Source organism: Bufo gargarizans, chromosome 4, assembly GCF_014858855.1.
Source record: "Bufo gargarizans isolate SCDJY-AF-19 chromosome 4, ASM1485885v1, whole genome shotgun sequence".
Taxonomy (NCBI): Eukaryota; Metazoa; Chordata; class Amphibia; order Anura; family Bufonidae; genus Bufo; species Bufo gargarizans.
Window position 1 is genome coordinate 357,523,717 of NC_058083.1, and position 27,814 is coordinate 357,551,530.

General features: G+C 41.8%; 1 protein-coding gene across 1 annotated transcript in view; it reads right to left on the bottom strand.

Annotated features, from left to right (window-relative positions):
* Nucleotides 1–27,814, bottom strand: part of KMO (kynurenine 3-monooxygenase) — an 866,528-nt gene that overhangs the window by 809,937 nt on the left and 28,777 nt on the right. Inside the window, exons 3-4 of the mRNA XM_044291809.1 lie at nt 16,052–16,149; nt 9,063–9,152 (exon numbers count right to left, since the gene is read on the bottom strand). Of these exons, the coding sequence (XP_044147744.1) occupies nt 9,063–9,152; nt 16,052–16,149 (188 nt within the window). The remainder of the gene's footprint in view (nt 1–9,062; nt 9,153–16,051; nt 16,150–27,814) is intronic.

Below are 27,814 nucleotides of genomic sequence, written 5' to 3' on the forward strand. Positions count from 1 at the left end.
CTAACAGAATTGGACTTGGAAATGCACAGTAGCGTGTGTGTGAAGTTATTCTGAATGACCCTATGTGCACCTTGAATATTATATACCCTTTTAGGGATAGATTTCAAATAGCTCTGATATAGCAGAAACCACTAAATTATGAAATTGCTAAATTGGGAATTGTATTTCAACCCAGAACAAAAAATGTGCTTTGACGGACACTAAATAACTTTCCCAGCCACAACAGGACAGCGGTAACGAGAGATTTAGCGGGATATAAATTTGAGGCCTAGTATTTAGGCGCTGGGTGACCGGTATGGATTTACTAACAGAATTGGACTTGGAAATGCAGAGTAGCGTGTGTGTGAAGTTATTCTGAATGACCCTATGTGCACCTTGAATATTATATACCCTTTTAGGGATAGATTTCAAATAGCTCTGATATAGCAGAAACCACTAAATTATGAAATTGCTAAATTGGGAATTGTATTTCAACCCAGAACAAAAAATGTGCTTTGACGGACACTAAATAACTTTCCCAGCCACAACAGGACAGCGGTAACGAGAGATTTAGCGGGATATAAATTTGAGGCCTAGTATTTAGGCGCTGGGTGACCGGTATGGATTTAGTGACAGAATTAGACTTGGAAATGCACAGTAGCGTGTGTGTGAAGTTATTCTGAATGACCCTATGTGCACCTTGAATATTATATACCCTTTTAGGGATAGATTTTCAAATAGCTCTGATATAGCAGGAACCACTTAATTATGAAATTGCTAAATTGGGAATTGTATTTCAACCCAGAACAAAAAATGTGCTTTGACGGACACTAAATAACTTTCCCAGCCACAACAGGACAGCGGTAACGAGAGATTTAGCGGGATATAAATTTGAGGCCTAGTATTTAGGCGCTGGGTGACCGGTATGGATTTACTAACAGAATTAGACTTGGAAATGCACAGTAGCGTGTGTGTGAAGTTATTCTGAATGACCCTATGTGCACCTTGAATATTATATACCCTTTTAGGGATAGATTTCAAATAGCTCTGATATAGCAGAAACCACTAAATTATGAAATTGCTAAATTGGGAATTGTATTTCAACCCAGAACAAAAAATGTGCTTTGACGGACACTAAATAACATTCCCAGCCACAACAGTACAGCGGTAACGAGAGATTTAGCGGGATATAAATTTGAGGCCTAGTATTTAGGCGCTGGGTGACCGGTATGGATTTACTAACAGAATTAGACTTGGAAATGCACAGTAGCGTGTGTGTGAAGTTATTCTGAATGACCCTATGTGCACCTTGAATATTATATACCCTTTTAGGGATAGATTTCAAATAGCTCTGATATAGCAGAAACCACTAAATTATGAAATTGCTAAATTAGGAATTGTATTTCAACCCTGAACAAAAAATGTGCTTTGACGGACACTAAATAACTTGCCCAGCCACAACAGTACAGCGGTAACGAGAGATTTAGCGGGATATAAATTTGAGGCCTAGTATTTAGGCGTTGGGTGACCGGTATGGATTTACTAACAGAATTAGACTTGGAAATGCACAGTAGCGTGTGTGTGAAGTTATTCTGAATGACCCTATGTGCACCTTGAATATTATATACCCTTTTAGGGATAGATTTCAAATAGCTCTGATATAGCAGGAACCACTTAATTATGAAATTGCTAAATTGGGAATTGTATTTCAACCCAGAACAAAAAATGTGCTTTGACGGACACTAAATAACTTTCCCAGCCACAACAGGACAGCGGTAACGAGAGATTTAGCGGGATATAAATTTGAGGCCTAGTATTTAGGCGCTGGGTGACCGGTATGGATTTACTAACAGAATTGGACTTGGAAATGCAGAGTAGCGTGTGTGTGAAGTTATTCTGAATGACCCTATGTGCACCTTGAATATTATATACCCTTTTAGGGATAGATTTCAAATACCTCTGATATAGCAGAAACCACTAAATTATGAAATTGCTAAATTGGGAATTGTATTTCAACCCAGAACAAAAAATGTGCTTTGACGGACACTAAATAACTTTCCCAGCCACAACAGGACAGCGGTAACGAGAGATTTAGCAGGATATAAATTTGAGGCCTAGTATTTAGGCGCAGGGTGACCGGTATGGATTTACTAACAGAATTAGACTTGGAAATGCAGAGTAGCGTGTGTGTGAAGTTATTCTGAATGACCCTATGTGCACCTTGAATATTATATACCCTTTTAGGGATAGATTTCAAATAGCTCTGATATAGCAGAAACCACTAAATTATGAAATTGCTAAATTGGGAAATGTATTTCAACCCTGAACAAAAAATGTGCTTTGACGGACACTAAATAACTTTCCCAGCCACAACAGTACAGCGGTAACGAGAGATTTAGCGGGATATAAATTTGAGGCCTAGTATTTAGGCGCTGGGTGACCGGTATGGATTTAGTGACAGAATTAGACTTGGAAATGCACAGTAGCGTGTGTGTGAAGTTATTCTGAATGACCCTATGTGCACCTTGAATATTATATACCCTTTTAGGGATAGATTTCAAATAGCTCTGATATAGCAGGAACCACTTAATTATGAAATTGCTAAATTGGGAATTGTATTTCAACCCAGAACAAAAAATGTGCTTTGACGGACACTAAATAACTTTCCCAGCCACAACAGGACAGCGCTAACGAGAGATTTAGCGGGATATAAATTTGAGGCCTAGTATTTAGGTGCTGGGTGACCGGTATGGATTTACTAACAGAATTAGACTTGGAAATGCACAGTAGCGTGTGTGTGAAGTTATTCTGAATGACCCTATGTGCACCTTGAATATTATATACCCTTTTAGGGATAGATTTCAAATAGCTCTGATATAGCAGAAACCACTAAATTATGAAATTGCTAAATTGGGAATTGTATTTCAACCCAGAACAAAAAATGTGCTTTGACGGACACTAAATAACTTTCCCAGCCACAACAGTACAGCGGTAACGAGAGATTTAGCGGGATATAAATTTGAGGCCTAGTATTTAGGCGCTGGGTGACCGGTATGGATTTACTAACAGAATTAGACTTGGAAATGCACAGTAGCGTGTGTGTGAAGTTATTCTGAATGACCCTATGTGCACCTTGAATATTATATACCCTTTTAGGGATAGATTTCAAATAGCTCTGATATAGCAGAAACCACTAAATTATGAAATTACTAAATTGGGAATTGTATTTCAACCCTGAACAAAAAATGTGCTTTGACGGACACTAAATAACTTGCCCAGCCACAACAGTACAGCGGTAACGACAGATTTAGCGGGATATAAATTTGAGGCCTAGTATTTAGGCGCTGGGTGACCGGTATGGATTTAGTGACAGAATTATACTGGGATATGGCCAAAAAATAACCACACTATTGCTGGTTAAATGCACTTGGTGACGGGCGCAGCTTGCCCCTGATGTAGTATATGGCCAAAAAATGAACAGACTATTGCTGGTTAAATGCACTTGGTGTGATAGCTTGACCAACCACACTACTGAGGGTTAAATGCACTTGGTGACGGGCGCAGCTTGCCCCTGATGTAGTATATGGCCAAAAAATGAACAGACTATTGCTGGTTAAATGCACTTGGTGACGGGCGCAGCTTGCCCCTGATTTAGTATATGGCCAAAAAATGAACAGACTATTGCTGGTTAAATGCACTTGGTGTGATAGCTTGACCAACCACACTACTGAGGGTTAAATGCACTTGGTGACGGGCGCAGCTTGCCCCTGATGTAGTATATGGCCAAAAAATGAACAGACTATTGCTGGTTAAATGCACTTGGTGTCACAGCTTGACCAACCACACTACTGAGGGTTAAATGCACTTGGTGACGGGCGCAGCTTGCCCCTGATGTAGTATATGGCCAAAAAATGAACAGACTATTGCTGGTTAAATGCACTTGGTGACGGGCGCAGCTTGCCCCTGATTTAGTATATGGCCAAAAAATGAACAGACTATTGCTGGTTAAATGCACTTGGTGTGATAGCTTGACCAACCACACTACTGAGGGTTAAATGCACTTGGTGACGGGCGCAGCTTGCCCCTGATGTAGTATATGGCCAAAAAATGAACAGGCTATTGCTGGTTAAATGCACTTGGTGACGGGCGCAGCTTGCCCCTGATTTAGTATATGGCCAAAAAATGAACAGACTATTGCTGGTTAAATGCACTTGGTGTGATAGCTTGACCAACCACACTACTGAGGGTTAAATGCACTTGGTGACGGGCGCAGCTTGCCCCTGATGTAGTATATGGCCAAAAAATGAACAGACTATTGCTGGTTAAATGCACTTGGTGTGATAGCTTGACCAACCACACTACTGAGGGTTAAATGCACTTGGTGACGGGCGCAGCTTGCCCCTGATGTAGTATATGGCCAAAAAATGAACAGACTATTGCTGGTTAAATGCACTTGGTGACGGGCGCAGCTTGCCCCTGATTTAGTATATGGCCAAAAAATGAACAGACTATTGCTGGTTAAATGCACTTGGTGTGATAGCTTGACCAACCACACTACTGAGGGTTAAATGCACTTGGTGACGGGCGCAGCTTGCCCCTGATGTAGTATATGGCCAAAAAATAAACAGACTATTGCTGGTTAAATGCACTTGGTGTGACAGCTTCACCCTGATGTAGGCTTTAGCCAAAAAACAACCACACCATTGAGGGTTAAATGCACTTGGTGACAGGCGCAGCTTGCCCCTGATGTAGTATATGGCCAAAAAATAAACAGACTATTGCTGGTTAAATGCACTTGGTGTGACAGCTTCACCCTGATGTAGGCTTTAGCCAAAAAACAACCACACCATTGAGGGTTAAATGCACTTGGTCGCAGCTTGTGCTGTGGCGCACCACAAGACACAAAATGGCCGCCGATCACCCCAGAAAAATGTGACTGACAAACGGTCTGGGCAGCCTAAAAACAGTGAGCAATTGAGTATCAGCAGCTTAATAACCCACAGCTGCAGATCGATCAATAATCAAGTCCTTTGAAGGAGTTAATCTGCCTAATCTCGCCCTACTGTCGCAGCTGCAACCTCTCCCTGCGCTAATCAGAGCAGAGTGACGGGCGGCGCTATGTGACTCCAGCTTAAATAGAGCGACGAACACCGAACCCGGACATTTGTCTCGGACACCCCAAAATTCGGTACGAACCCGAACTATACAGTTCGAGTTCGCTCATCCCTACTCAAATCCTACTTATCACAATCAACTACCTTATGTGTCACCCCCAATTCCTCAAAAATTATAAGCTCTTGCAAGCAGGGCCCAGACTCCTAGTGTTTCAGTTGCATATTAGTTGAAAGAAAAAGGAAAAAGTCTGGTACCGTGTTAGCCAATAGAAAACCAGTTTAGTGCTCTAATTAAGAGAAACAAAATAAAAGTATTGCAGGTTTGATACCTTTTAATGGCTAACAAAAATAGAAGTAATGATGTTACATAGCGAGCTTTCAAGACATCACCAGTCCCTTCATTAGGCATACTACAAGAATATATGAAGAAACAGCAATATATATACAAATGTCCATTCATTCCCCCATGTCTCTGTTCTTATTGTATATATATTGCTGTTTCTTCATATATTCTTGTAGTACGCCTAATGAAGGGGCTGGTGAGGTTTCGAAAGCTCGCTATTTAACATCATTACTTCTATTTTTGTTTGCCATTAAAAGGTATCAAACCTGCAATACTCTCATTTTGTTTCTCTTAATGAGAGCACTAAACTAGTTGCATATTAGCCATTTAGTTTTGTTTCTTACATGAACCCTATGAATTTGTAAAGCGCTGCGGAATATGGTGGCACTATATAAATACATTTTATTATTTTATTATTATTATGTGAGTCCATATCTCTTTTAATACAAGGTAACATTTTGTTGGCCTTAGAGGCAGCTGACTGGCATTGCATGCTGTTATTTAGTTTAGGATCTACTAATACACCAAGATCCTTCTCAACCAGCGACTCTCCCTAGGACATATGGTGCATGCAGATTATTAGCCCCCAGGTGCATAACTTTACATGTATCTATATTGAATCTCATTTGCTAAGTGGAGGCCCAAACATTAAGTTTGTCCAAGTCAGCTTGTAACTTATTAATATCTTTCATTCATAGACTGGACCGTATTACAAAGTTTGGTGTCATTTGCAAAATTTGAAACAGCACTATTAATCCAATCCTCTATGTCATTAATGAATAAATTAAATAATAGCGGACCCAGCACAGAGCCTTGAGGTACACTACTTATAACCGGGACCATCTCAGAGTAGGAATCATTAACCACAACTCTTTGGATCCGATCGTGAAGCTAATTTTCAATCCAATTACAAATTATATTTTCTAAACCAATTTAGCCATAAGTCGTCTATGTGGGACAGAATCAAAGCCTTTGCAAAGTTCAAAAACACTATATTGACAGCCTTCTCTCTGTCCAGGCTTCTACTCACAGCCTCATAAAAACAAATCAGGTTAGTTTGACAGCTTCTGTTCTTAGTAAAACCCTGTTGGATATCACTTATTATATTATGGACAGTTACATAATCCTGCATGTAGTCCTGTAGAAGACCCTCACACATTTTTCCCCACTATGGATGTTAAGCTTAGTGGTCTATAATTTCCTGGTGAAGATCTAGCACCCTTTTTGAAAATGGGCATCACATTCACTTTGTGCCAAATGCCAATCTCTTGGTACAATGCCTGTAATTAAAGAATCTGTGAATATTATGAACAGAGGCAAATAAATATATGAATTGAACTCTTGAGTGTAATATATCTCGACCTGGGGCCTTGTTTACTTTAATTTTTTTTGCATATTAAGGACCATATCTACAGTAAACCAGTTAAGTATGTTATCTGAGGTATTTACACCAGTGGCACCACCTTCAGTAGATGCCCTCTCTTCTTTTGAATATAGAGAGCTACAAAAACCATTTATAAGCTCTACCCTGTTACCATAATTTAGTAACCATGCATTAATGTATTTGAAGAATATTTTGGGGTTATTCTTACTTTCTTTGGCCATCTGTATTTTATTGTGTATTTTGTTGATTTTATTACCCCCTAATTTATTTAGTTTGTTATAACTTTTAAAGGCTACAGTTGACCACTCCGATTTGTATTTCTTAAAGGCACTCTTTTTGTCATTTATTGGTCTTTTTACACTATTTGTAAGCCATGTGGCGTTTAATTTTATTCACTTGTTCTTTTTTCCTCTCAGTTTGCTCTCAGTCTATGTCCTGAAGTGCAGAGCTCAACCCTGGGAAATTTGCCTTTTTGAAATTAAGTGTTTTTGCCTTACACACCTAAATTTATTTTTTACAGTTTATTCACTGTTACCAAGGTTTTCATGGACAGTGACATTTCTCAAAAGCTCTGCATTGTTAAAAATTACTAGAAAATCTAGGATCTTCTACAAACTGGCCCATAAAATTATTCTGCAAAAAGCTGAGGAATTTTCTCAGCTCTTTAAATTTTCTCAAGGAATAACAGGGTGAAAAAGCACCCCGCAGTCTGTTACCCATTTTCACTTGAATACGGCAACACACAGCAGGGTTCAAAAGAGAAGGAGCTTTTGGGGGGCATATTTCACTGGAATAATTTTCAGTTACCATGCAGCATTTGTAAAGACTCTGAGGTACCCCTACAGTGGAAACACCCAAAAGTGAACCAATTCAGGAAACTACACCCAACAAGGAATTTTTAAAGAGGTGTAGTGAGCACCCTGGCCCAACAGACAATTCAAAGATTTTAGAAACCCTTGGCTGCAAAAAGGTAAAATTATTATATTTTTTTACAAAAAAGCCCACATTTTTCATTTTTTCAAGGGGTAACAGGAGAAAATCACTCCACAATTTGTTACACATTTTCTCCTGAATACAAAAATAGCACATATTATATGTGTTCGTAAAGTGCTGTATGGGCACACCACAGGGCTCAGAAGGGAAGGAGTGCCATGTGTATCTGAGGCTTAGTTTGGTGATTTATACAGCACTGACTGATAACTGCAGAGACTCTAAAAAAAATTAAGATGTGACCCCATTGTAGAAACAAAACTCCTGACAGAATTTACTAGTGGGTGTAGTAAGCAATCTTTTGTTTGGAAAACCACGGGGCTCAGGAGTAAATGAGCATCATGCATATTTGAGGCCCAATGCTGTGATTTACACATCTTGTATTGAGAACTGTAGAGGCTTTGGGATGAAATGATAAATGGAACCAACGAGAAGAGACCCTATATCGGAAAACACACCCCCAAGGAATTTTAAGGGGTAAAGTGAGCATTTTGACCCCAAGATGCTTTGCAAAAATGAGTGAGCATAGGATTGTGCAACATAAAAATTTTCCATAGATATGGCATTTCAATGCCCAATATACTGTGCCCAGTAAATTATTTGGCAGTTTCTATTGGATATTAAAATGGTTTTAAAGGGTTTAAAAGGGAAAGGCGACCCTTTGGATCTTGCAGGGAAGATTTTGATGGATTGGTTGCTATTGTTCAGCCATTGGGGTACCAGTACAGCCATTTTCTACATATGTTTATTTTTCTCTCAATGTGTGAGGGCTGATACCTTTGCGAGATTGTCATCATCTTTTGTTCTATTCTGGGATACATACATACAACTTTTTGAACATTTTTGTTTTAGCTTTTTGCAATGCAGGATAACAACTTGGCAGCAGCTCTGTCATTGCTTTTTGGGTTATCTTGTTATACAGATAGATTTAATTAAATGACTCTTTACTACATTTTTTCATTATGAAATTACAAAAGTATTCAGATCCAGGTGCTGGTTTCAAAACTGTAGAATAATTTTGTGGAATTAAGAGATTTGATAATTCTCAAAAAAATATGTAAAGGGGCAGTATCTTTCAACAGTACTTGATAACTTTGTTGAATAAACTACTGTTTCAAATATTTGCAGGATTTAGCCTTTTAATGCTCTAAACTATTCCTCTATCAAATGTAATTAGCATAATATCAGTATGATTCAAATGTATTAATGAAAATATAAATATAAAACAAAATATATAAAAAATAAATAATACCTGATCTTTTTTGCCATAGGGTATGGAATACTTTTTACCCTTAACTGAGTGAATCATCCTTGCCCGCAGAGGAATGCCATTGGCCACAATCTGCAAATAGAAAGAAACATTAATATACAATAATAATCTTTATTTACATAGCAACATCATGTTCCACAGCATGTTACAAGGTTAGATATAGAAACAAAATCAGATATTACGTTGTAACATAAATTCTGAAAAAACACTGTGGTCTACTTTGACCAAATAATTCCCACTAGGGATCCTCACGTAACTTTATTTAAAACTTAACTTTTAATAAAAAAAATAGAATAAATATAGTAAAATAGAATAGAATAAAAGAAAAGAAAATTGAAAAAAAGTGTGTACACCAATACAATTGTCAGCTGTCTGTTGAAGCTTATCTGTTATTTTCTGGCAATGATTTTGCGAGCTAATAGGGATCACACGGCTTATTGAGGACCATGTGAGTATATTAGGCTACATTCATACTTGTGACAGCAGGGTATGGCAGGCTGTTCCAGCAGGGGAACAGCCTACCGGATCCGTGCTAACGCTAGCCCATCATGGCACCGGAAGGAGGTCCGGCCACAGCACGGAAAACAAGCCAAGAGGCAGCCGGACAAAAACGGCAGCTTCCTGTATTTTTTGTCCGGCCACCTCTCAGGCATGTTTGCCATACTGCGCTCGAACCTCCGGCCTGCCCCCATTATAGTGAATGGGGCCAGAGCAGACTTCCAGTGGCACGGTGGGCTAGCGTTCGCATGAATCCAGCAGGCTGTTCCCCCGCTGGAACAGTCTGCCAGACCCTGCTGCTGCAAGTGTGAAAGTAGCCTTAGTATAGTGCTTGATGTCAGAAATGATGGGCTACTGACCATTCCTCAATCATTTCTCAAAGCACTTAACTGCAGTGGCAAGAGCTATACCAGACAGATAATTATATTTGTTGCTATTTTTGCAACAAAGTGTACATCTGTAAACAGCGCTCCCACTTTTAATCTAATTCAAATACTCAGTTGATACTGATCTAGACTAAATAGCGCTATATTTGTGCATAATCAATTACAAAGTTGCTGCTTATGTTCACAGCTTTATTTCTATTTGCACTGGCGCTTTGTCATACTTTGAATGCTCACACCGTTCTTCACACACTACCCCTGCCTATGTAACCTCTCCTATAGACACAGACACACCACACTTTGTATGTTTTTGCTCATGTTCTGTATGCCTAGACTTATTAGCAGCTAGCTGGCAACTGGTCTAAAAGATAGGATCGCACACCCCTCCTGACATGTTTCGCCACAGTTGTGGCTTCGTCAGGGGATGAGTGGTCTATGGCATGCGAACATCCATCATTACATAGCTTACTAGGTCTCTCCTTAAAGCCAATCAGCTGAGTTTGACATAGAAAGACTTTGCGCTGGGCCAATCCACAGCTCTGTCTGTCCGGATCTTGTTCCAGTTTGTTACCCTGTGGAGCACACAAGCGCCAAGCATCCAATCAATGAGTGCTCGTAACTTTCTCATCCCAGCAAAACACTCGTATATTAATTGATAAATTGGTATTCTATTCAAGATTCAGAGTACAGGCCACGTCATTGTCATTATGATGCTTGCTAGCGTTGTTTGAGTAACTTCAACAATATTTAATTGCAGCTGTAAACGTCAAACGAAGCCTAGATTACAATTAGATATTCAATTTCCACTATAAGTTTTATTATTGTGGATACTAGTTGCATGCATGATTTTCTTGCTGTTAGGCAATAATAATAATATATATTTAGATAAGGCACCCCTTTGAGACTGGACACGCCCAGCTACCTGGGACTTCTGAGCAGAATATGTTTGTAACTGGTTCCTACACTGCTCTGAATATTGTAGGCTTAAGTAAGTCCAAAGTGAGGCAGTTTCTTTAGTGATAGGGACCCATCTGCGGAAGCCACCTTGACGCCTGGTACATGGGCCCGACACGTATGTGCGCTAATAGCTTCCATTATTCATGTATACTCATTTATAGTAGGCATTGTACCACTTTTATCTAGCTCTATTGTTTGTATATGTAATGGTGCGCAGCCATTTTGTTTTTTTTGTATTTAGATAAGTAGTAAACATTGTTCAAACTTGTTTTCATAGGTTGCTAAACAGTTGCAAGAAAAAGTATGTGAATGCTTTGGAATGATATGGATTTCTGCACAATTGGTCATAAAATCTTTATTTTAAGTCACAACAATAGACAATCACAGTCTGCTTAAACTAATAACACACAAAGAATTAAATGTTACCATGTTTTTTTTTAACACACCATGTAAACATTCACAGTGCAGGTGGAAAAAGTATGTGAACCCCTAGACTAATGATATCTCCAAGAGCTTATTGGAGTGAGGTGTCAGCAAACTGGAGTCCAATCAATGAGATGAGATTGGAGGTGTTGGTTACAGCTGCCCTGCCCTATAAAAAACACACACCAGTTCTGGATTTGCTTTTCACAAGAAGCATTGCCTGATGTGAATGATGCCTCGCACAAAAGAGCTCTCAGAAAACCTACAATTAAGAATTGCTGACTTGCATAAAGCTGGAAAGGGTTATAAAAGTATCTCCAAAAGCCTTGCTGTTCATCAGTCCACGGTAAGACAAATTGTCTATAAATAGAGAAAGTTCAGCACTGCTGCTACTCTCCCTAGGAGTGGCGTCCAGTAAAGTTGACTGCAAGAGCACAGAGCAGACTGCTTAATGAGGGGAAGAAGAATCCTAGAGTGTCAGCTAAAGACTTACAAAAGTCTTTGGCATATGCTAACATCCCTGTTAGCGAATCTATGATACGTAAAACACTAAACAAGAATGGATTTCATGGGAGGATACCACAGAGGAAGCCACTGCTGTCCAAAAAAAACATTGCTGCATGTTTACAGTTTACGCAAGAGCACCTGGATGTTCCAAAGCAGTACTGGCAAAATATTTTGTGGACAGATGAAACCAAAGCTGAGTTGTTTGGAAGAAACACACAACACTGTGTGGAGAAAAAGAGGCACAGTACACCAACATCAAAACCTCATCCCAACTGTGATGTATGGTGGTGGGGGCATCATGGTTTGGGGCTGCTTTGCTGCGTCAGGGCCTGGACGGATTGCTATCATCGAAGGAAAAATGAATTCCCAAGTTAATCAAGACATTTTGCAGGAGAACTTAAGGCCATCTGTCCACCAGCTGAAGCTCAACAGAAGATGAATGTTGCAACAGGACAACGACCCAAAGCATAAAAGTAAATCAACAACAGAATGGCTTAAACAGAAGAAAATACGCCTTCTGGAGTGGCCCAGTCAGAGTCCTGACCTCAACCCGAGTGAGATGCTGTGGCATGACCTCAAGAAAGCGATTCACACCATACATCCCAAGAATATTGCTGAACTGAAACAGTTCTGTAAAGAGGAATGGTCAAGAATTACTCCTGACCGCTGTGCACGTCTGATCTGCAACTACAGGAATCGTTTGCTTGAAGTTATTTGTGCCAAAGGAGGTTCAACCAGTTATTAAATCCAAGGGTTCATATACTTTTCCCACCTGCACTGTGAATATTTACATGGTGTGTTCAATAAAAACATGGTAACATTTAATTCTTTGTGTTTATTAGTTTAAGCAGACTGTGATTGTCTATTGTTGCGACTTAGATGAAGATCAGATCACATTTTATGACCAATTTGTGCAGAAATCCATATAATTCCAAAGGGTTCACATACTTTTTCTTGCAACTGTAAATGTATTGTGGCAAGGTAGGGAATAGCAATTGAAAACAAAGTGTTAAAAAATAGAAAATATAGCACATGTAGGATGGTGGCTGAGTGAACTATGTTAAGTTGATGTACACAAAAAGTACCATATAATAATTTTTATATATATATATATATATATACAAACCGGATTCCAAAAAAGTTGGGACACTAAACAAATTGTGAATAAAAACTGAATGCAATGATGTGGAGATAGCAAATGTCAATATTTTATGTGTAATAGAACGTAGATGACAGATCAAAGGTTTAATCCGAGTAAATGTATAATTTTAAAGGAAAAATACGTTGATTCAAATTTTCACGGTGTCTACAAATCCCCAAAAAGTTGGGACAAGTAGCAATAAGAGGCTGGAAAAAGTAAATTTTAGCATAACGAAGAGCTGGAAGACCAATTAACACTAATTAGGTCAATTGGCAACATGATTGGGTATAAAAAGAGTTTCTCAGAGTGGCAGTGTCTCTCAGAAGCCAAGATGGGTAGAGGATCACCAATTCCCACAATGTTGCGCAGAAAGATAGTGGAGCAATATCAGAAAGGTGTTACCCAGCGAAAAATTGCAAAGACTTTGCATCTATCATCATCAACTGTGCATAACATCATCCGAAGATTCAGAGAATCAGGAACAATCTCTGTGCATAAGGGTCAAGGCCGTAAAACCATACTGGATGCCCGTGATCTCCGGGCCCTTAAACGACACTGCACCACAAACAGGAATGCTACTGTAAAGGAAATCACAGAATGGGCTCAGGAATACTTCCAGAAACCATTGTCAGTGAACACAATCCACCGTGCCATCCACCGTTGCCAGCTGAAACTCTACAGTGCAAAGAAGAAGCCATTTCTAAGCAAGATCCACAAGCTCAGGCGTTTTCACTGGGCCAGGGATCATTTAAAATGGAGTGTGGCAAAATGGAAGACTGTTCTGTGGTCAGACGAGTCACGATTCGAAGTTCTTTTTGGAAATCTGGGACGCCATGTCATCCGGACCAAAGAGGACAAGGACAACCCATGTTGTTATCAATGCTCAGTTCAGAAGCCTGCATCTCTGATAGTATGGGGTTGCATGAGTGCGTGTGGCATGGGCAGCTTGCATCTCTGGAAAGGCACCATCAATGCAGAAAAATATATTCAGGTTCTAGAACAACATATGCTCCCATCCAGACGTTATCTCTTTCAGGGAAGACCCTGCATTTTTCAACAAGATAATGCCAGACCACATTCTGCATCAATCACAACATCATGGCTGCGTAGGAGAAGGATCTGGGAACTGAAATGGCCAGTCTGCAGTCCAGATCTTTCACCTATAGAGAACATTTGGCGCATCATAAAGAGGAAGGTGCAACAAAGAAGGCCCAAGACGATTGAACAGTTAGAGGCCTGTATTAAACAAGAATGGGAGAGCATTCCTATTTCTAAACTTGAGAAACTGGTCTCCTCGGTCCCCAGGCGTCTGTTGAGTGTTGTAAGAAGAAGGGAAGATGCCACACAGTGGTGAAAATGGCCTTGTCCCAACTTTTTGGGGATTTGTTGACACCATGAAATTCTGATTCAACATATTTTTCCCTTAAAATGGTACATTTTCTCAGTTTAAACTTTTGTTCCGTGATTTATGTTCTATTCTGAATAAAATATTAGAAGTTGGCACCTCCACATCATTGCATTCAGTTTTTATTCATGATTTGTATAGTGTCCCAACTTTTTGGGAATCCGGTTTGTATATTGAAGAGAATAGGGCCCAATACTGACCCCTGAGGTACTCCACTAGTGACAGTGACCCAATCTGAGTATGTACCATTAATAACCAACCTCTGTTTTCTATCATTGATCCAGTTACTTACCCACTTACAGACGTTTTCTCCCAATCCGAGCATTCTCATTTTATATACTAACCTTTTATGTGGTACAGTGTCAAATGCTTTGGAGAAGTCCAGATACACGACATCAATTGATTCGCCGCTGTCAAGTCTAGAACTTACCTCCTCATAGAAACTGATTAAATTAGTTTGACATGACCGATCCCTCACAAAGCCATGCTGATATGGCGTTATTTGCTTATTTCCGTTAAGATGCTTTAACATAGCATCTCTCAGAAAACCTTCAAACAGTTTGCCCACAACAGATGTTAAACTTGACCCACAACAGATGTTAAAATTTGGGATGAGGAAACGTTATACAGGAGATGTACCATAGGTAATGTCACTGTCCACAGCGTCTACGGAAAAAGTACACTGTATGTCACAGATAAATTTATTATGCGCCCACGTTACACTTGAGATGTCACAGTCCGCAGCGGACACCGTCTATGGAAAAAGTACACTGGATGTCACTGATATTTTTGGGATGCGCACACTTTACACAGGAGATGTGGCGCAGCTAATATCGCTGTCTGCAGCGGCCTTACTATTGCACGCTATTTAGCGCAGGATGCGCAAAAATAGATATTGCTGCCACACACAATAGTCCTTAAAAGGACTTTTGGGTCTGTAAAGTCTTAGCAATTTAGCGCAGGTTGCACTAAAAATATATATTGCTGCTGCCACACACAATAGTCCTTAAAGGACTTTTGGGTCACTTTCTCAGCACAGCTCTACCTGACGAAGACTGAGCCGAACACACGTCATCGCGTTTTGGCAAGCCAATCACTGTAATGGCAGTAACCAACATGGCAAGGCATTACAGTCAGGGCAGTACTTACCGACATGTTTATTGGCTGCATCGAGATGCTCGAGCCGAACTGGTGTTTGGCCAAGTATGCTTGATCAACAATAATGTTTACTTTAATAATTAATAAAGTGATCAGTTTGGAATACAGCAGTGCTGTTTTTTTCTCATACTAATGTATACTTCAGATGGATTCATTCAGCCTATGCCACTGTATATTGCCCCATTAGACATTGTCCCTATACAGTGGCAAAGGCTGAATGAACACTCCAATGTTAATAAAAATAATAATAAAAATAATGCACAGTATGTTTTTTTTTTTTTTTTCTGTATTCCACTGTATAGAATAGTGCAATTGACTGCAGATGTACAATATACTTGGCTTATAAAGTATTTGTTTTAGTGGTGCATAATCAAAATTAACAATAAACTGTTAAACATTAAACTGTGAATGCACACTAACATTTAGGAATTATACAACATAATTTAGTACTGAAATAATACAACAGTTTTTAGGAACTAAATATGAATAAAATATTTACCTTATCTTCTAAGTCGACAGCTTTGAGAGCTTGCCGACCTCTGTATGACAATGCCAAATTAATGCTTCTTCCACTGACTCTTTTGGCTGTTCTTATATCTATTATAGAAAATGAAGTGTTAACATTGCATTTAATTTAACAAGTAAAAATAATCAGACATAGGCCACTCGCACGCAATTGTATGTATTTTGAGGTCCGCAAAATACGGATCTGCAAAAAATACGGATGACATCCGTGTGCATTCCATATTTTGCAGGACTGAACAGCTGGCCCTAGTAGAACAGTACTATCATTGTCCATAATGCGGACAATAATAGGACATGTTCTGTTTTTTGCTGAACGGAAATATGGAAATACGGAAACGGAATTCCCAAGAAGTACCTTCCTTTTTTTGCGGACCCATTGAAGTGAATGGTTTCGTATATGGCCCGCAAAAAAAATGAAACGGAATGGAAATACGTTTGTGTGCAAGAGGCCATAGACTGAGTAAATACTTGTGCAGTACCTCAATAAGACAGAATGGAGAGAATTTTTGAAGCTTTGGTTGAAATAGTTGCAAAATTGGACATTTATGGCTTTATGAGCGTATTTGCACAAAAAATATGTTACAGGCCCTCTGACCTGCCAGATTGAAAAACAATCTAGCAGAACAACTGGGGAAATGAATGGGGAGATCTCTGGTTTAATGTGAGGTACAGGGCTGGTTCTAGCTTTGTTAGAGACTGTCATGTACTATGTGATGCCTGATTTTAATTTTTTACATCAATCATGGCATAACCCTTTAAGGAAACTAGCTTCAAGTATTCCTCTGATGCTAAATATACTCCAAAGTGTATAGCAGAGCCAATTTTGATTACACATTCTAGGCAATTTTCCTCATTTATCAAAATAGTTTAACTCTCTCAACCCCTAGCAAACAACCACAATGTAGCTTTGATTTTTCTAGAGCAGTTTTAGAAAGTAATGCTGACTTCTGGTTAATATGTGTATCAAGGCCAGCCTTCATGTTAATGCCTCCTTCACACGGACGTGTGCACCCCATGGTCGTGATGCGGCACACAAAATGCGGGCCGCAATGCACGAGCACAGTCCGTGGGGCAGCCGTAGCAGATCACTGACCCATTCACTTTAATGCGTCCGCAATCCAGCCGTTCAGCAAAAAGATAGGACATGTTTAATTTTTTTTGCGGAACGGAAGTACGGGACGAAACCCCATGGAAGCACTCTGTAGTGCTTCCGTAGGGTTCCGTTCCGTGCTTCCATTCCGCATCTCCAGATTTGTGGACCCATTGAAGTGAATGGGTCCACATCCGTGTTTCGGAATGCCCACAGAAGGGCACCCGTGTATTGCGGATCCCCAAATGCGGCCCCCAATATGGCAATGGGGCGCACACGCCCATGTGAAAGTGGCCTAAAGAGGACCTTTCATCAATTTTGACATAGGCTAATTATGGTATTACCTTGTAGGGTGGCCCCCACTGATGCCATGTGTGTTTTTTTTCAAAAGCCCCCCGTGTTTGCCCACTGTGGACCCCCCGATGATTTGGCGCACTATATTATAATGAGCAGTAAACTCGCAATGGGGAGGAGATACAGGTTTCTGCTGTGGGCGTCTCCTTTTCCTTGGCCTGGGACAAGAAGTGAGATTCCTGATTAGTTGTTTTTGGTCCCGCCCACTTTTCTGAATTTTCATCCCAGTCTTCCAGTGACCAACTGTGACAAGTTTGAGGACCCTGCCATTAACAGTGGCAGTTTTAAATTTTCACATTTAAATAAAATTAATTTGATTAACCATTGTAAACTCCGCCCACTTTTTATACATTTTAACCCCAGTCACCCGGTGACTCACGGTGCCAAGTTTGGGTACTCTGGCTTCCTGTTTGCATCACTTCCTGTTAGCTGACCGGTGTGACATCATCGCAGGTCCTGGAAGGTAAAATCTACAGGAGGACTGCAGCACTTGGAGACAGGGCCGAGAGACCAACGGCGTTCTATATCAGGCGGCCACAACAGTGGCACGGCGATGGAAGGAATCGCAATGGATCTGACCCAGGATACGCCTGCACCTGTGGTGTATGAAGTTGAGGTGGAAATTGAAGCCACAGAGAAACCATGCAGTCCAGAGACATTGGACACAGTGTCAGAAGATATGCAACGATCGGGGGTAGTGTCGCAGCCAGGAGGAGGTAAGCGACATGGGACCTTTGCGAACGTTTTGCAATCAAGCTCCCAAGAGAGGAATGCAGTGGGAATGAGAGGCCCGGAGACCCGACTCTCGGGGAAGACCCGGGGAAATATTAGAAAGGGCAGGAGCTTGGACTCGACCTTTGACCAGGCCGGCGTCCATGTGGTTAAGCGTTGTCATGTAAAAATGTCCACTGCTGAACAAGTGGTGGGCACGGTTAAAAAAGGTTTTGCTGCTGAACAAGCAGCGCGGAGGGTGGTTGGCCCTAAAGTGTCAATGGACAAACAGATGGAAAAGATGCTGGTAAAGGTGTCTAGGAATATGATTTCCGGGGTCAGTGAGTCAAGTATATCTTGCCCTGGAGAGTCTGGTTTGTCTCACCTAGGTGGGGCTCACGTGGATTAGTGATAAGCAGCAGGGGTCATATTCGAATTTGCGATATTTAGCGAATATTTTGTAGAATATTCGTTGAATATTTGCAAATTTGAATATTCGTTATATTCTACGATTTTTTTACTCGAAAAATCGGCAAGGTAATGATTGTGCAATATGTGAATTTTTGTAATACGAATTTTTCAAATTACTATTAGACAAAGAAGATTATAGCACTAAATTAGCTAAATTGCTCTATATTCATTTTTTTGCCGAATATTCGCTATATAGCTATAACTTAGTTTTTTTGAATATTCGTAATATTCCAAAACAAGAATATATATCAATATACCGAATATTCAAAAAAAAATTGAATATAGAGCAATTTAGCTAATATAGTGCTATAATCTTCTTTGTCTAATAGCTGTAGATTTTTTCTCATCTGAAGTTCAGATTGGAAAAAAATGCATAAACTATAAAAAAAAAGATTATAGCACTATATTAGCTAAATTGCTCTATACTTGTTTTTTTTGAATATTCGCTATGTTGGTATATATATTATTGTTTTAGAATATTACGAATATTCAAAAAACTAAGTTATAGCAATATAGTGAATATTCGAAAAAAAATCGAATATAGAGCAATTTAGCTAATATAGTGCTATAATCTTCTTTGTCTAATAGTTGCAATTTTTTTCTCATCTGAAGTCCAGATTGGAAAAAAATGCATAAACTATAAAAAAAATATTATAGCACTATATTAGCTAAATTGCTCTATATTTGATTTTTTTTTCGAATATTTGCTATATTGCTATAACTTCTTTTTTTGAATATTTGTGATAATTCTAAAAATAGAATATATAGCAATATAGCGAATATTCGAAAAAAACTAATATTAGCTAAATTGCTCTATATTCTTTTTTTTGAATATTCGCTATATTGCTATATATTCTTGTTTTAGAATATTACGAATATTCAAAAAACAAAGTTATAGCAATATAGCGAATATTTGAAAAAAAATCGAATATAGAGCAATTTAGCCAATATACAGTAGTGCTATAATTTTCTTTGTCTAATAGTTGTAAGTTGAAAAATTTGCAATAAAAAATTTGTATTCTGAAAATTCACATTACGAAAATTCACAAACAACACTACTCCTAAAGTCAAATATACTGTAGCCTTCTGATTGGCCCACAAGCTAGACGCAGGGAGGGATCATGTGTACTGATAAAAAAAAAGGAATATTCGAAATTGCAAATATGTATCGCTATATTCAAAATATTCGCAAATTTTCAAAGTTCAATATTCGCAATAAAAATTTGAAATTCGAATATTTGTGATCAACACTAGTGTGGGAGCTTTTACCGAGTTACACTTTAGGTGTATCCCCTGTGGCTACCAAGGGTGGGCATTGTTCCTTACCCGCCCTGGGGATATCCTGGGTCATTTTCGTTTATCTGACTAGTGTGGATGTGATTCAGTCAAAAAGTAAAGAGACCAAGGTGATCCACAACTGGGGTGTGCAAGGCCCCACAGATACTGCAAACATTTTTGCTTCCAAAGTGTTTTTTTTTATCTAAAGCTACGATGAAATTAAAAAAGACTTGAGATAGGTTAAAGTAGAACACAAAAATATGAAGCTACAGGAGGGCTTATTGCCTAAGTGTAAAACCACTTTTCTCCCCTCTAAGCTGGATAAGCTAGAGGAGGAGATAATGATCCTGGAAGAGAAGAAACTGGCTACAGAAAAATATGGCGCTCCATTTATGGAAAATTTTCAAAATGACAGACTGTTTGAAAACATGTCAGGTGCTGAGTCTGGCTCCCCTGGTCTGTCAAACAGCAGTGGCCGAAAATATTGGGCAGAGCTCCTTGCCAGCAGGAGTCAGGGAGCAGCCTCCGGGGATGAAAGTGAATCTGGTGGTGGATTGATATTGCAAAGTATCAAGCAGCTGAAATCCCCAGTAGGTAGGCTCTATTTTGGAGATTAGAAGATACCTGAAGAGGAGAAATTAAAAGGAAAAAAAAATAGAACCAAAGTTATGGAGAGAGAGGTGTTGTTGTATGGCCCTTTAAACACTTCAAAACCCGTTGCTGAGCCCAGCCTAGCTCCTGATGTGGAGCTAGGTTGTACAAAGCGGGAGAGTTTGGCTGTGGACAAGGTAAAGACGGATGAGGTTAGGGCAGACAAGGTCGTGAAAAGGGTGGGCAAGGTGGCTCCTTCTGCGGTAGAGGGGGTGGTGGTGCCTGGAGGTCAGGAGAGACAACAACAAGGAAAGATAAAAAAAAAAGTGATGGCAAAGTGATGGAGTCAGTACAGAATACAGTGGTGATTAAGGGTAGAAGTGGGGAGAACCCGGCCAGTCTAGGGGGAGTGAGTGGTGGTTCCCGGGGAAAAAGTGATAAGCATGTGATGAAAAGTGGAGTGAACAATGCAAAAAGAGATAAGAAAGGTAGTATGAAAGAAGGGAAGAATGGAGTCAGTAATGCAGAATCAAGTGTGGATGCAAGTGAGAATGCAAAAGTAAGTGAAAATATGGAAGTGAGTGGAAATTCTGTAAGTGGGAATGTTGTAGGTGGTGAAAATGTGGATATGGAAGAATGACGCAAGGATTTTGATTGCTGAGGATATGGAGAAGGAAGAAAAGGTAAAACGTATTTTTGCAAATGTCATTAAGCATTGAGCAAGGGACTCTTTGCCCACAGGATTTGGCAAGGGTAACTTGCAACTGCGCCTCTTGGGGGCCTTGAAAGAGGGTGCGGAGACCTCCATATAAGTAGAGGGTGAATCGGTTGACCTGTCTTTCTGGACGGAGAGACACGGGCTGAGAGCCTTCTGAAACAAAAAGGGGGGTAAGACCGTCTGGACTCACCCCACAACCGGGGGGACCATAGGAATGTGGCCTGTCTGTTTTGGAAAGGTAAGGAAGCAACACCTTCCAGGAAGACTCTTGTGGAGCTTTTCCTGCCGATGGGTTTTGAGGCGAAAGACATCTATGCCCTCATCCATCCCTACGGGACCAAGTTTTTTTTCTGGCTTTGTCCAGCCAGAAGGGCTTTAGCTCTTCTGGTCCAGATATGAGCTGACAAAGAGCACCCCAGAGTGGCAGGGTTTTGCCGTCCAGGCCATCACACGCCAGAACAAGGTGAAGAAAGTGACTGTGTTAACTGGCTTAGTCGCTATGGTGAAGTGGGCTACCCAACCAAGGTCCTGGACGAGCATAGTATTTGGTCAGGGGTCTTGACCTTTAACATGATGTTGAGGGCCCAGGGAAATTCTGTTACCCATATCCCCTCCTCGGCCTTTATAGGGAGGGATCAGATATTGTGTTTTTTTACCAGGGGCAGCCAAAGGTCTGCCACAGGTGCGGCGACCCCACACACTTCAGTGCACAGTGTAAGACCCAAAGGTGCGTGAGGTGTAGAGGGAGTAACCATCTGGCCGTAACCTGTCGGAGGATCAGGTGTAACCTGCGTGGAGACCTGGGTCACCCATTTAGTCGCTGTCTGCTTGCCTTTGCCAACCAGGCTCAGGGACAGGCTCAGAACCAGGCAGATACTAGCCGCAAGGCTGGGCCTGAAGTTGGTGAAGAGTCTGCTGCCGGGACTGGGCAGACTGGTGAGGGGACAAGTGTCGGGGATCCCAGCACTGGAGGAAGCAAAAAGGATTCTGATAAGGTAAAAAAAATTACGGCAGCTAGGGCCAGGCGGCAGGAACAATGCCACAAACAGAGGGAGCAGGAGGCAGCTAATCCCTCAACTGGTACCCTAGTTGAGAATCTGGCTAAGATGACAGTGATGATGATGGGAACCCCAGAGTTCATCCCGAAGAGGCTGACCTCTCCGCTGTCTCTGTCTACTCAGGTTGGGATAGTGTAGATGAGAAGGACAGTGAATAGTTGGTGAGGAGGAGGAACAAGCAGAGTAAGAAGAGAAACAGCAAGAGAGAGGGCAGGAAGGCCTCTCTTGAGTGGGATCCGTCCACCCCACTCTACCTTGACCAGATACCAAGGGAGGTTTTGGCTGGTGCCCCTCTTGTGGAGGACTCCAACCGGTATGGCATCCTAAGTGATACCTCCGAGGCTGGCTTGGCTGAGGGGGGGGCGAGGGATGCAGTGCCGGTGGGTGAGAAGGCCTCCTCGCAGGTTGCCAGGCCCTGCCCTTCAGAGGGGAAACCTTCTGGAAGGGTGGCCAAGTCAGATCCTGTGGGCAAATAGAAATGTGATACGGATGTCTCCCAATGCCTGAAAAGGCAGAAAGAAAGTGAGGAGTCAGATGGTTGTGATGGTGAGGGTGGCAGTGGGGTTAAGAAGAAAGCTAAATTACTTATGATGGCGGAACTCACCCCGTTGACGCTAGCAAGCATTAATGTTGCTAGCATTAAGTCAGAAATGGCTCGTTATGCGGCCTTAGATTTTTTTCAGCCATCTTGATGCTAATGTTTTATTTTTGCAAGAGACCTGGTTGACTTGCACAGAGTTAATGGAGAAAGCAAAGAGAAAGTGGAGGCATGGTCCATCCTTCTGGTCTCTTGCAGCCAAGCCACATAGCGGGGTAGCGGTACTTTTTAAAACTGCTGGAAGAGTGGAATGCAGGAAAGTAATTGAACTAGAAATGGGAAGGTGCCTGATCCTGGATGTGCTCATGGGAGGACAAGAGCTGAGCCTCATTACTATCTATGGTCCACAAACCAAGTGGGACCTTAAATGTTTTCTCATGAGGAGCCGTCAGGTGATCTTTGGTGGAGACTTCAACAATGTGACAAGAGTCTGTGATAGGGGAGGCTCCTATGATAGGGGAGTCAGGCTGGATACTAATAGTGTCGCATTGACTAAGATAGTTGAGGAAGCTAGTCTGGTGGATGCTCACTTAAAGCATAAACCAGACCACATGGACTTCACCTTTTATCGAGGTAGCCAAAGGTCTAGGATAGGTTTTGTTTGAAGGGGGAAGCAGTTTTTTCAGTCTTAAAAACTGAGGAAGTGGTTTTCTATGATCACTGTTTAATTTGTTTTTCTTTGAATGTTGCACAGACCCCCTGTATGAGCAGAGGTTTGTGGAAGTTGAATTCATCTCTCCTGGAAGATGTGGCAATAAAACAATCCTTTGAGGAGTTCTTTCAGGGCCAGGAACCGTTAGTAGACCTTTGAAACAGTAAGTCAGAGTGGTGGGAGATGTTTAAAACAAGGACGGCAAGGTTTTTCCAAGAGCTTTCGTATCTCAGGTGCCAGGACAGAAATCATCTGTACCAGGAACTGAGGAAGAACCTTGAAAGTCTGGTCTTGATGGGAGGTAGCCATGAAGATATCTCTCGTGTGAAGTCCTTACTTAAGAGGTGTCAGTATGATAGGTACGCATCTTTGGTTGTCGAGAGGGATTTCGGGAAGTACCGCTCGCCCAACCCTCAAAAAGTGTAATAATAGAGCAACTAAAAATCATATGTACCCTAAACTAGTACCAACAAAACTTCCACCCTATCCCGTAGTTTCTAAAATGGGGTCACTTTTTTGGAGTTTTTACTCTAGGGGTGCATCAGGGGGGCTTCAAATGGGACATGGTGTCCAACAAAACTGTTTGCAAAATCTGCCTTACAAAAACCGTATGGCATTCCTTTCCTTTTGCGCCCTGACGTGTGCCCGTACACTGGTTTACGACCACATATGGGGTGTTTCTGTAAACTACAGAATCAGGGCCATAAATAATGAGTTTTGTTTGGCTGTTAACCCTTGCTTTGTAACTGGGAAAAAAAAATATTAAAATGGAAAATATGCCAAAAAAGTGAAATTTTGAAATTGTAACTGTATTTTCCATTAATTCTTGTGGAACACCTAAAGGGTTAAAAAATTTTGTAAAACCCGTTTTGAATATCTTGAGGGGTGTAGTTTCTAGAATGGTGTCATTTTTGGGTGGTTTCTATTATATAAGCCTCACAAAGTGACTTCAGACCTGAACTGGTCCCTAAAAATTGGGTTTTTGAAAAGTTCTGAACAATTTCAAGATTTGCTTCCAAACTTCTAAGCCTTGTAACATCCCCAAAATATAAAATATAATTCCCAAAATGATGCAAACATGAAGTAGACATATGGGGATGTAAAGTAATAAATATGTTTGGAGGTATTACTATGTATTATATAAGTAGAGAAATTGAAACTTGGAAATTTGCAATTTTTTACTTCATTTTTGGTAAATTTGGTATTTTTTTATAAATAAAAATGTATTTTTTTTACTTCACTTTACCAGTGTCATGAAGTACAATATGTGCCGGAAAAACATTCTCAGAATGGCCTGGATAAGTCAAAGCGTTTTAAAGTTATCACCACTTAAAGTGACACTGGTCAGATTTGCAAAAAATGGCCTGGTCCTTAAGGCGAAAAGGTGAAAATGAGCCGGGTCCTTTTCGGTGTTAAATCACAATCAATGAACTTGCTATAGGACGAAGAAGTGTGGAAAGTTTGGGGTATGTACTCCCAAAACTGTAGAAGGAGTAGCGTTTAGAAAGAGAGGGGGCGCCAAGAATAATAATAACTAGAAGGTGTCGTTTCTGAAGAAACCACAGGGTGTTGGCTTGAAATCTGATTGGCTGTTGGTGGCCCCGCCCACTTTTCTGAATTTTAATCCTAATCCTAAATTGTCCAACTGTACCAAGTTTGGGGACCCTGCCATTAACAGTGTAAGATCAGCAGCAGTTTTAAATTTCCCCATTAAAACAACTGACTAAAATTTGATTGGCAGTTGTAGACTCTGCCCACTTTTTATAAATTTTAGCCTTTGTCACACACTGACCCACCCTGCCGAGTTTGGGTGCTGTGGCTTAACTACTGTGAGAATGACAGCTTTTTAATGGTTTCTTATTGAAGTCAATAGGGAAGGCAAGGGACATGCTGCTATTAAGGCCTCTTGCACACAACCAATACCCTCTTATATAAATAAAGCCGTCGAGGTGGGTGAACCTAAGGGTCGGGGTAGGTGCACCTAATCATTGGGGTGGGTGCACCTAATGACTAGGGTGAGTGCACCTAAGGGTCGGAGTGGGTGCACCTAAAGGTCGGAGTAGGTGCACCTAAGGGCCGGGGTGGGTGCATCTAATCATTGGGATGGGTGCACCTAATCGTTGGGGTGGGTGCACCAAATGACTAGGGTGAGTGCACCTAAGGGTCGGGGTGGGTGCACCTAAGGGTCGGAGTGGGTACACTCCGACCCTTAGGTGCACCCACCCCGACTCTGGATCAGAGTAGGTGCACTTAAGGGTCGGGTGGGTGCACCTAATGACTAGGGTGAGTACACCTAAGGGTTGGAGTGGGTGCACATAAGGGTCAGGGTGGGTGTACCTAAGAGTCGGGGTGGGTGCACCTTATCGTTGGGGTAGGTGCACCTAATGACTAGGGTGAGTGCACCTAAGGGTCAGAGTGGGTGCACCTCCGGAGTGGGTGCACCTAAGAGTCGGGGTGGGTGCACCTAATCGGTGGAAGACATAGAAGGCACTGACGCACAACCACTTATGTTTCCTGATGATGAGGACATGGGAATACCACCTCAGCACGTCTCTGATGATGACGAAACACAGGTGCCAACTGCTGCGTCTTTCTGCAGTGTGCAGACTGAACAGGAGGTCAGGGAGGAAGACTGGGTGGAAGACGATGCAGGGGACGATGAGGTCCTAGACCCCACATGGAATGAAGGTCGTGCCACTGACTTTCACAGTTCGGAGGAAGAGGCAGTGGTGAGACCAAGCCAACAGCATAGCAAAAGAGGGAGCCGTGGGCAAAAGCAGAACACCCGCCGCCAAGAGACTCCGCCTGCTACTGACCGCCGCCATCTGGGACCGAGCACCCGAAAGGCAGCTTCAAGGAGTTCCCTGGCATGGCACTTCTTCAAACAATGTGCTGACGACAAGACCCGAGTGGTTTGCACGCTGTGCCATCAGAGCCTGAAGCGAGGCATTAACGTTCTGAACCTTAGCACAACCTGCATGACCAGGCACCTGCATGCAAAGCATGAACTGCAGTGGAGTAAACACCTTAAAAACAAGGAACTCTCTCAGGCTCACCCTGCTACCTCTTCTGCTGCTGCCGCCTCGGCCTCTTCGTCCGCCTCTGGAGGAACGTTGGCACCTGCCGCCCAGCAAACAGGGGATGTACCACCAACACCACCACCTCCATCACCAAGCATCTCAACCATGTCACACGGCAGCGTTCAGCTCTCCATCTCACAAACATTTGAGAGAAAGCGTAAATTTCCACCTAGCCACCCTCGATCCCTGGCCCTGAATGCCAGCATTTCCATGGCCTATGAAATGCTGTCATTCAGGCTGGTGGACACAGACAGCTTCAAACAGCTCATGTCGCTTGCTGTCCCACAGTATGTTGTTCTCAGCCGCCACTACTTCTCCAAGAGAGCCGTGCCTTCCCTGCACAACCAAGTATCCGATAAAATCAAGTGTTCACTGTGCAACGCCATCTGTGGCAAGGTCCACCTAACCACAGATACGTGGACCAGTAATCACGGCCAGGGACGCTATATCTCCCTAACTGCACACTGGGTAAATGTAGTGGCGGCTGGGCCCCAGGCGGAGAGCTGTTTGGCGCACGTCCTTCCGCCGCCAAGGATCACAGGGCAACATTCTTTGCCTCCTGTTGCCTCCTCTTCTTCTCGGCTTCCTCCTCCTCTTCTTCCACCTGCTCATCCAGTCAGCCACACACCTTCACCACCAACTTCAGCACATCCCGGGGTAAATGTCAGCAGGCCATTCTGAAACTCATATGTTTGGGGGACAGGCCCCACACCGCACAGGAGTTGTGGCGGGATATAGAACAACAGACCGACGAGTGGTTGCTGCCGGTGAGCCTCAAGCCCGGCCTGGTGGTGTGCGATAATGGGCGAAATCTCGTTGCAGCTCTGGGACTAGCCAGTTTGACGCACATCCCTTGCCTAGCGCATGTGCTGAATTTGGTGGTGCAGAAGTTCATTCACAACTACCCCGACATGTCAGAGCTGCTGCATAAAGTGCGGGCCGTCTGTTTGCGCTTCCGGCGTTCACATCCTGCTGCTGCTCGCCTGTCTGCGCTACAGCGTAACTTCAGCCTTCCCGCTCACCGCCTCATATGCGACGTGCCCACCAGGTGGAACTCCACCTAGCACATGCTGGACAGACTGTGCGAGCAGCAGCAGGCCATAGTGGAGTTTCAGCTGCAGCACGCACGGGTCAGT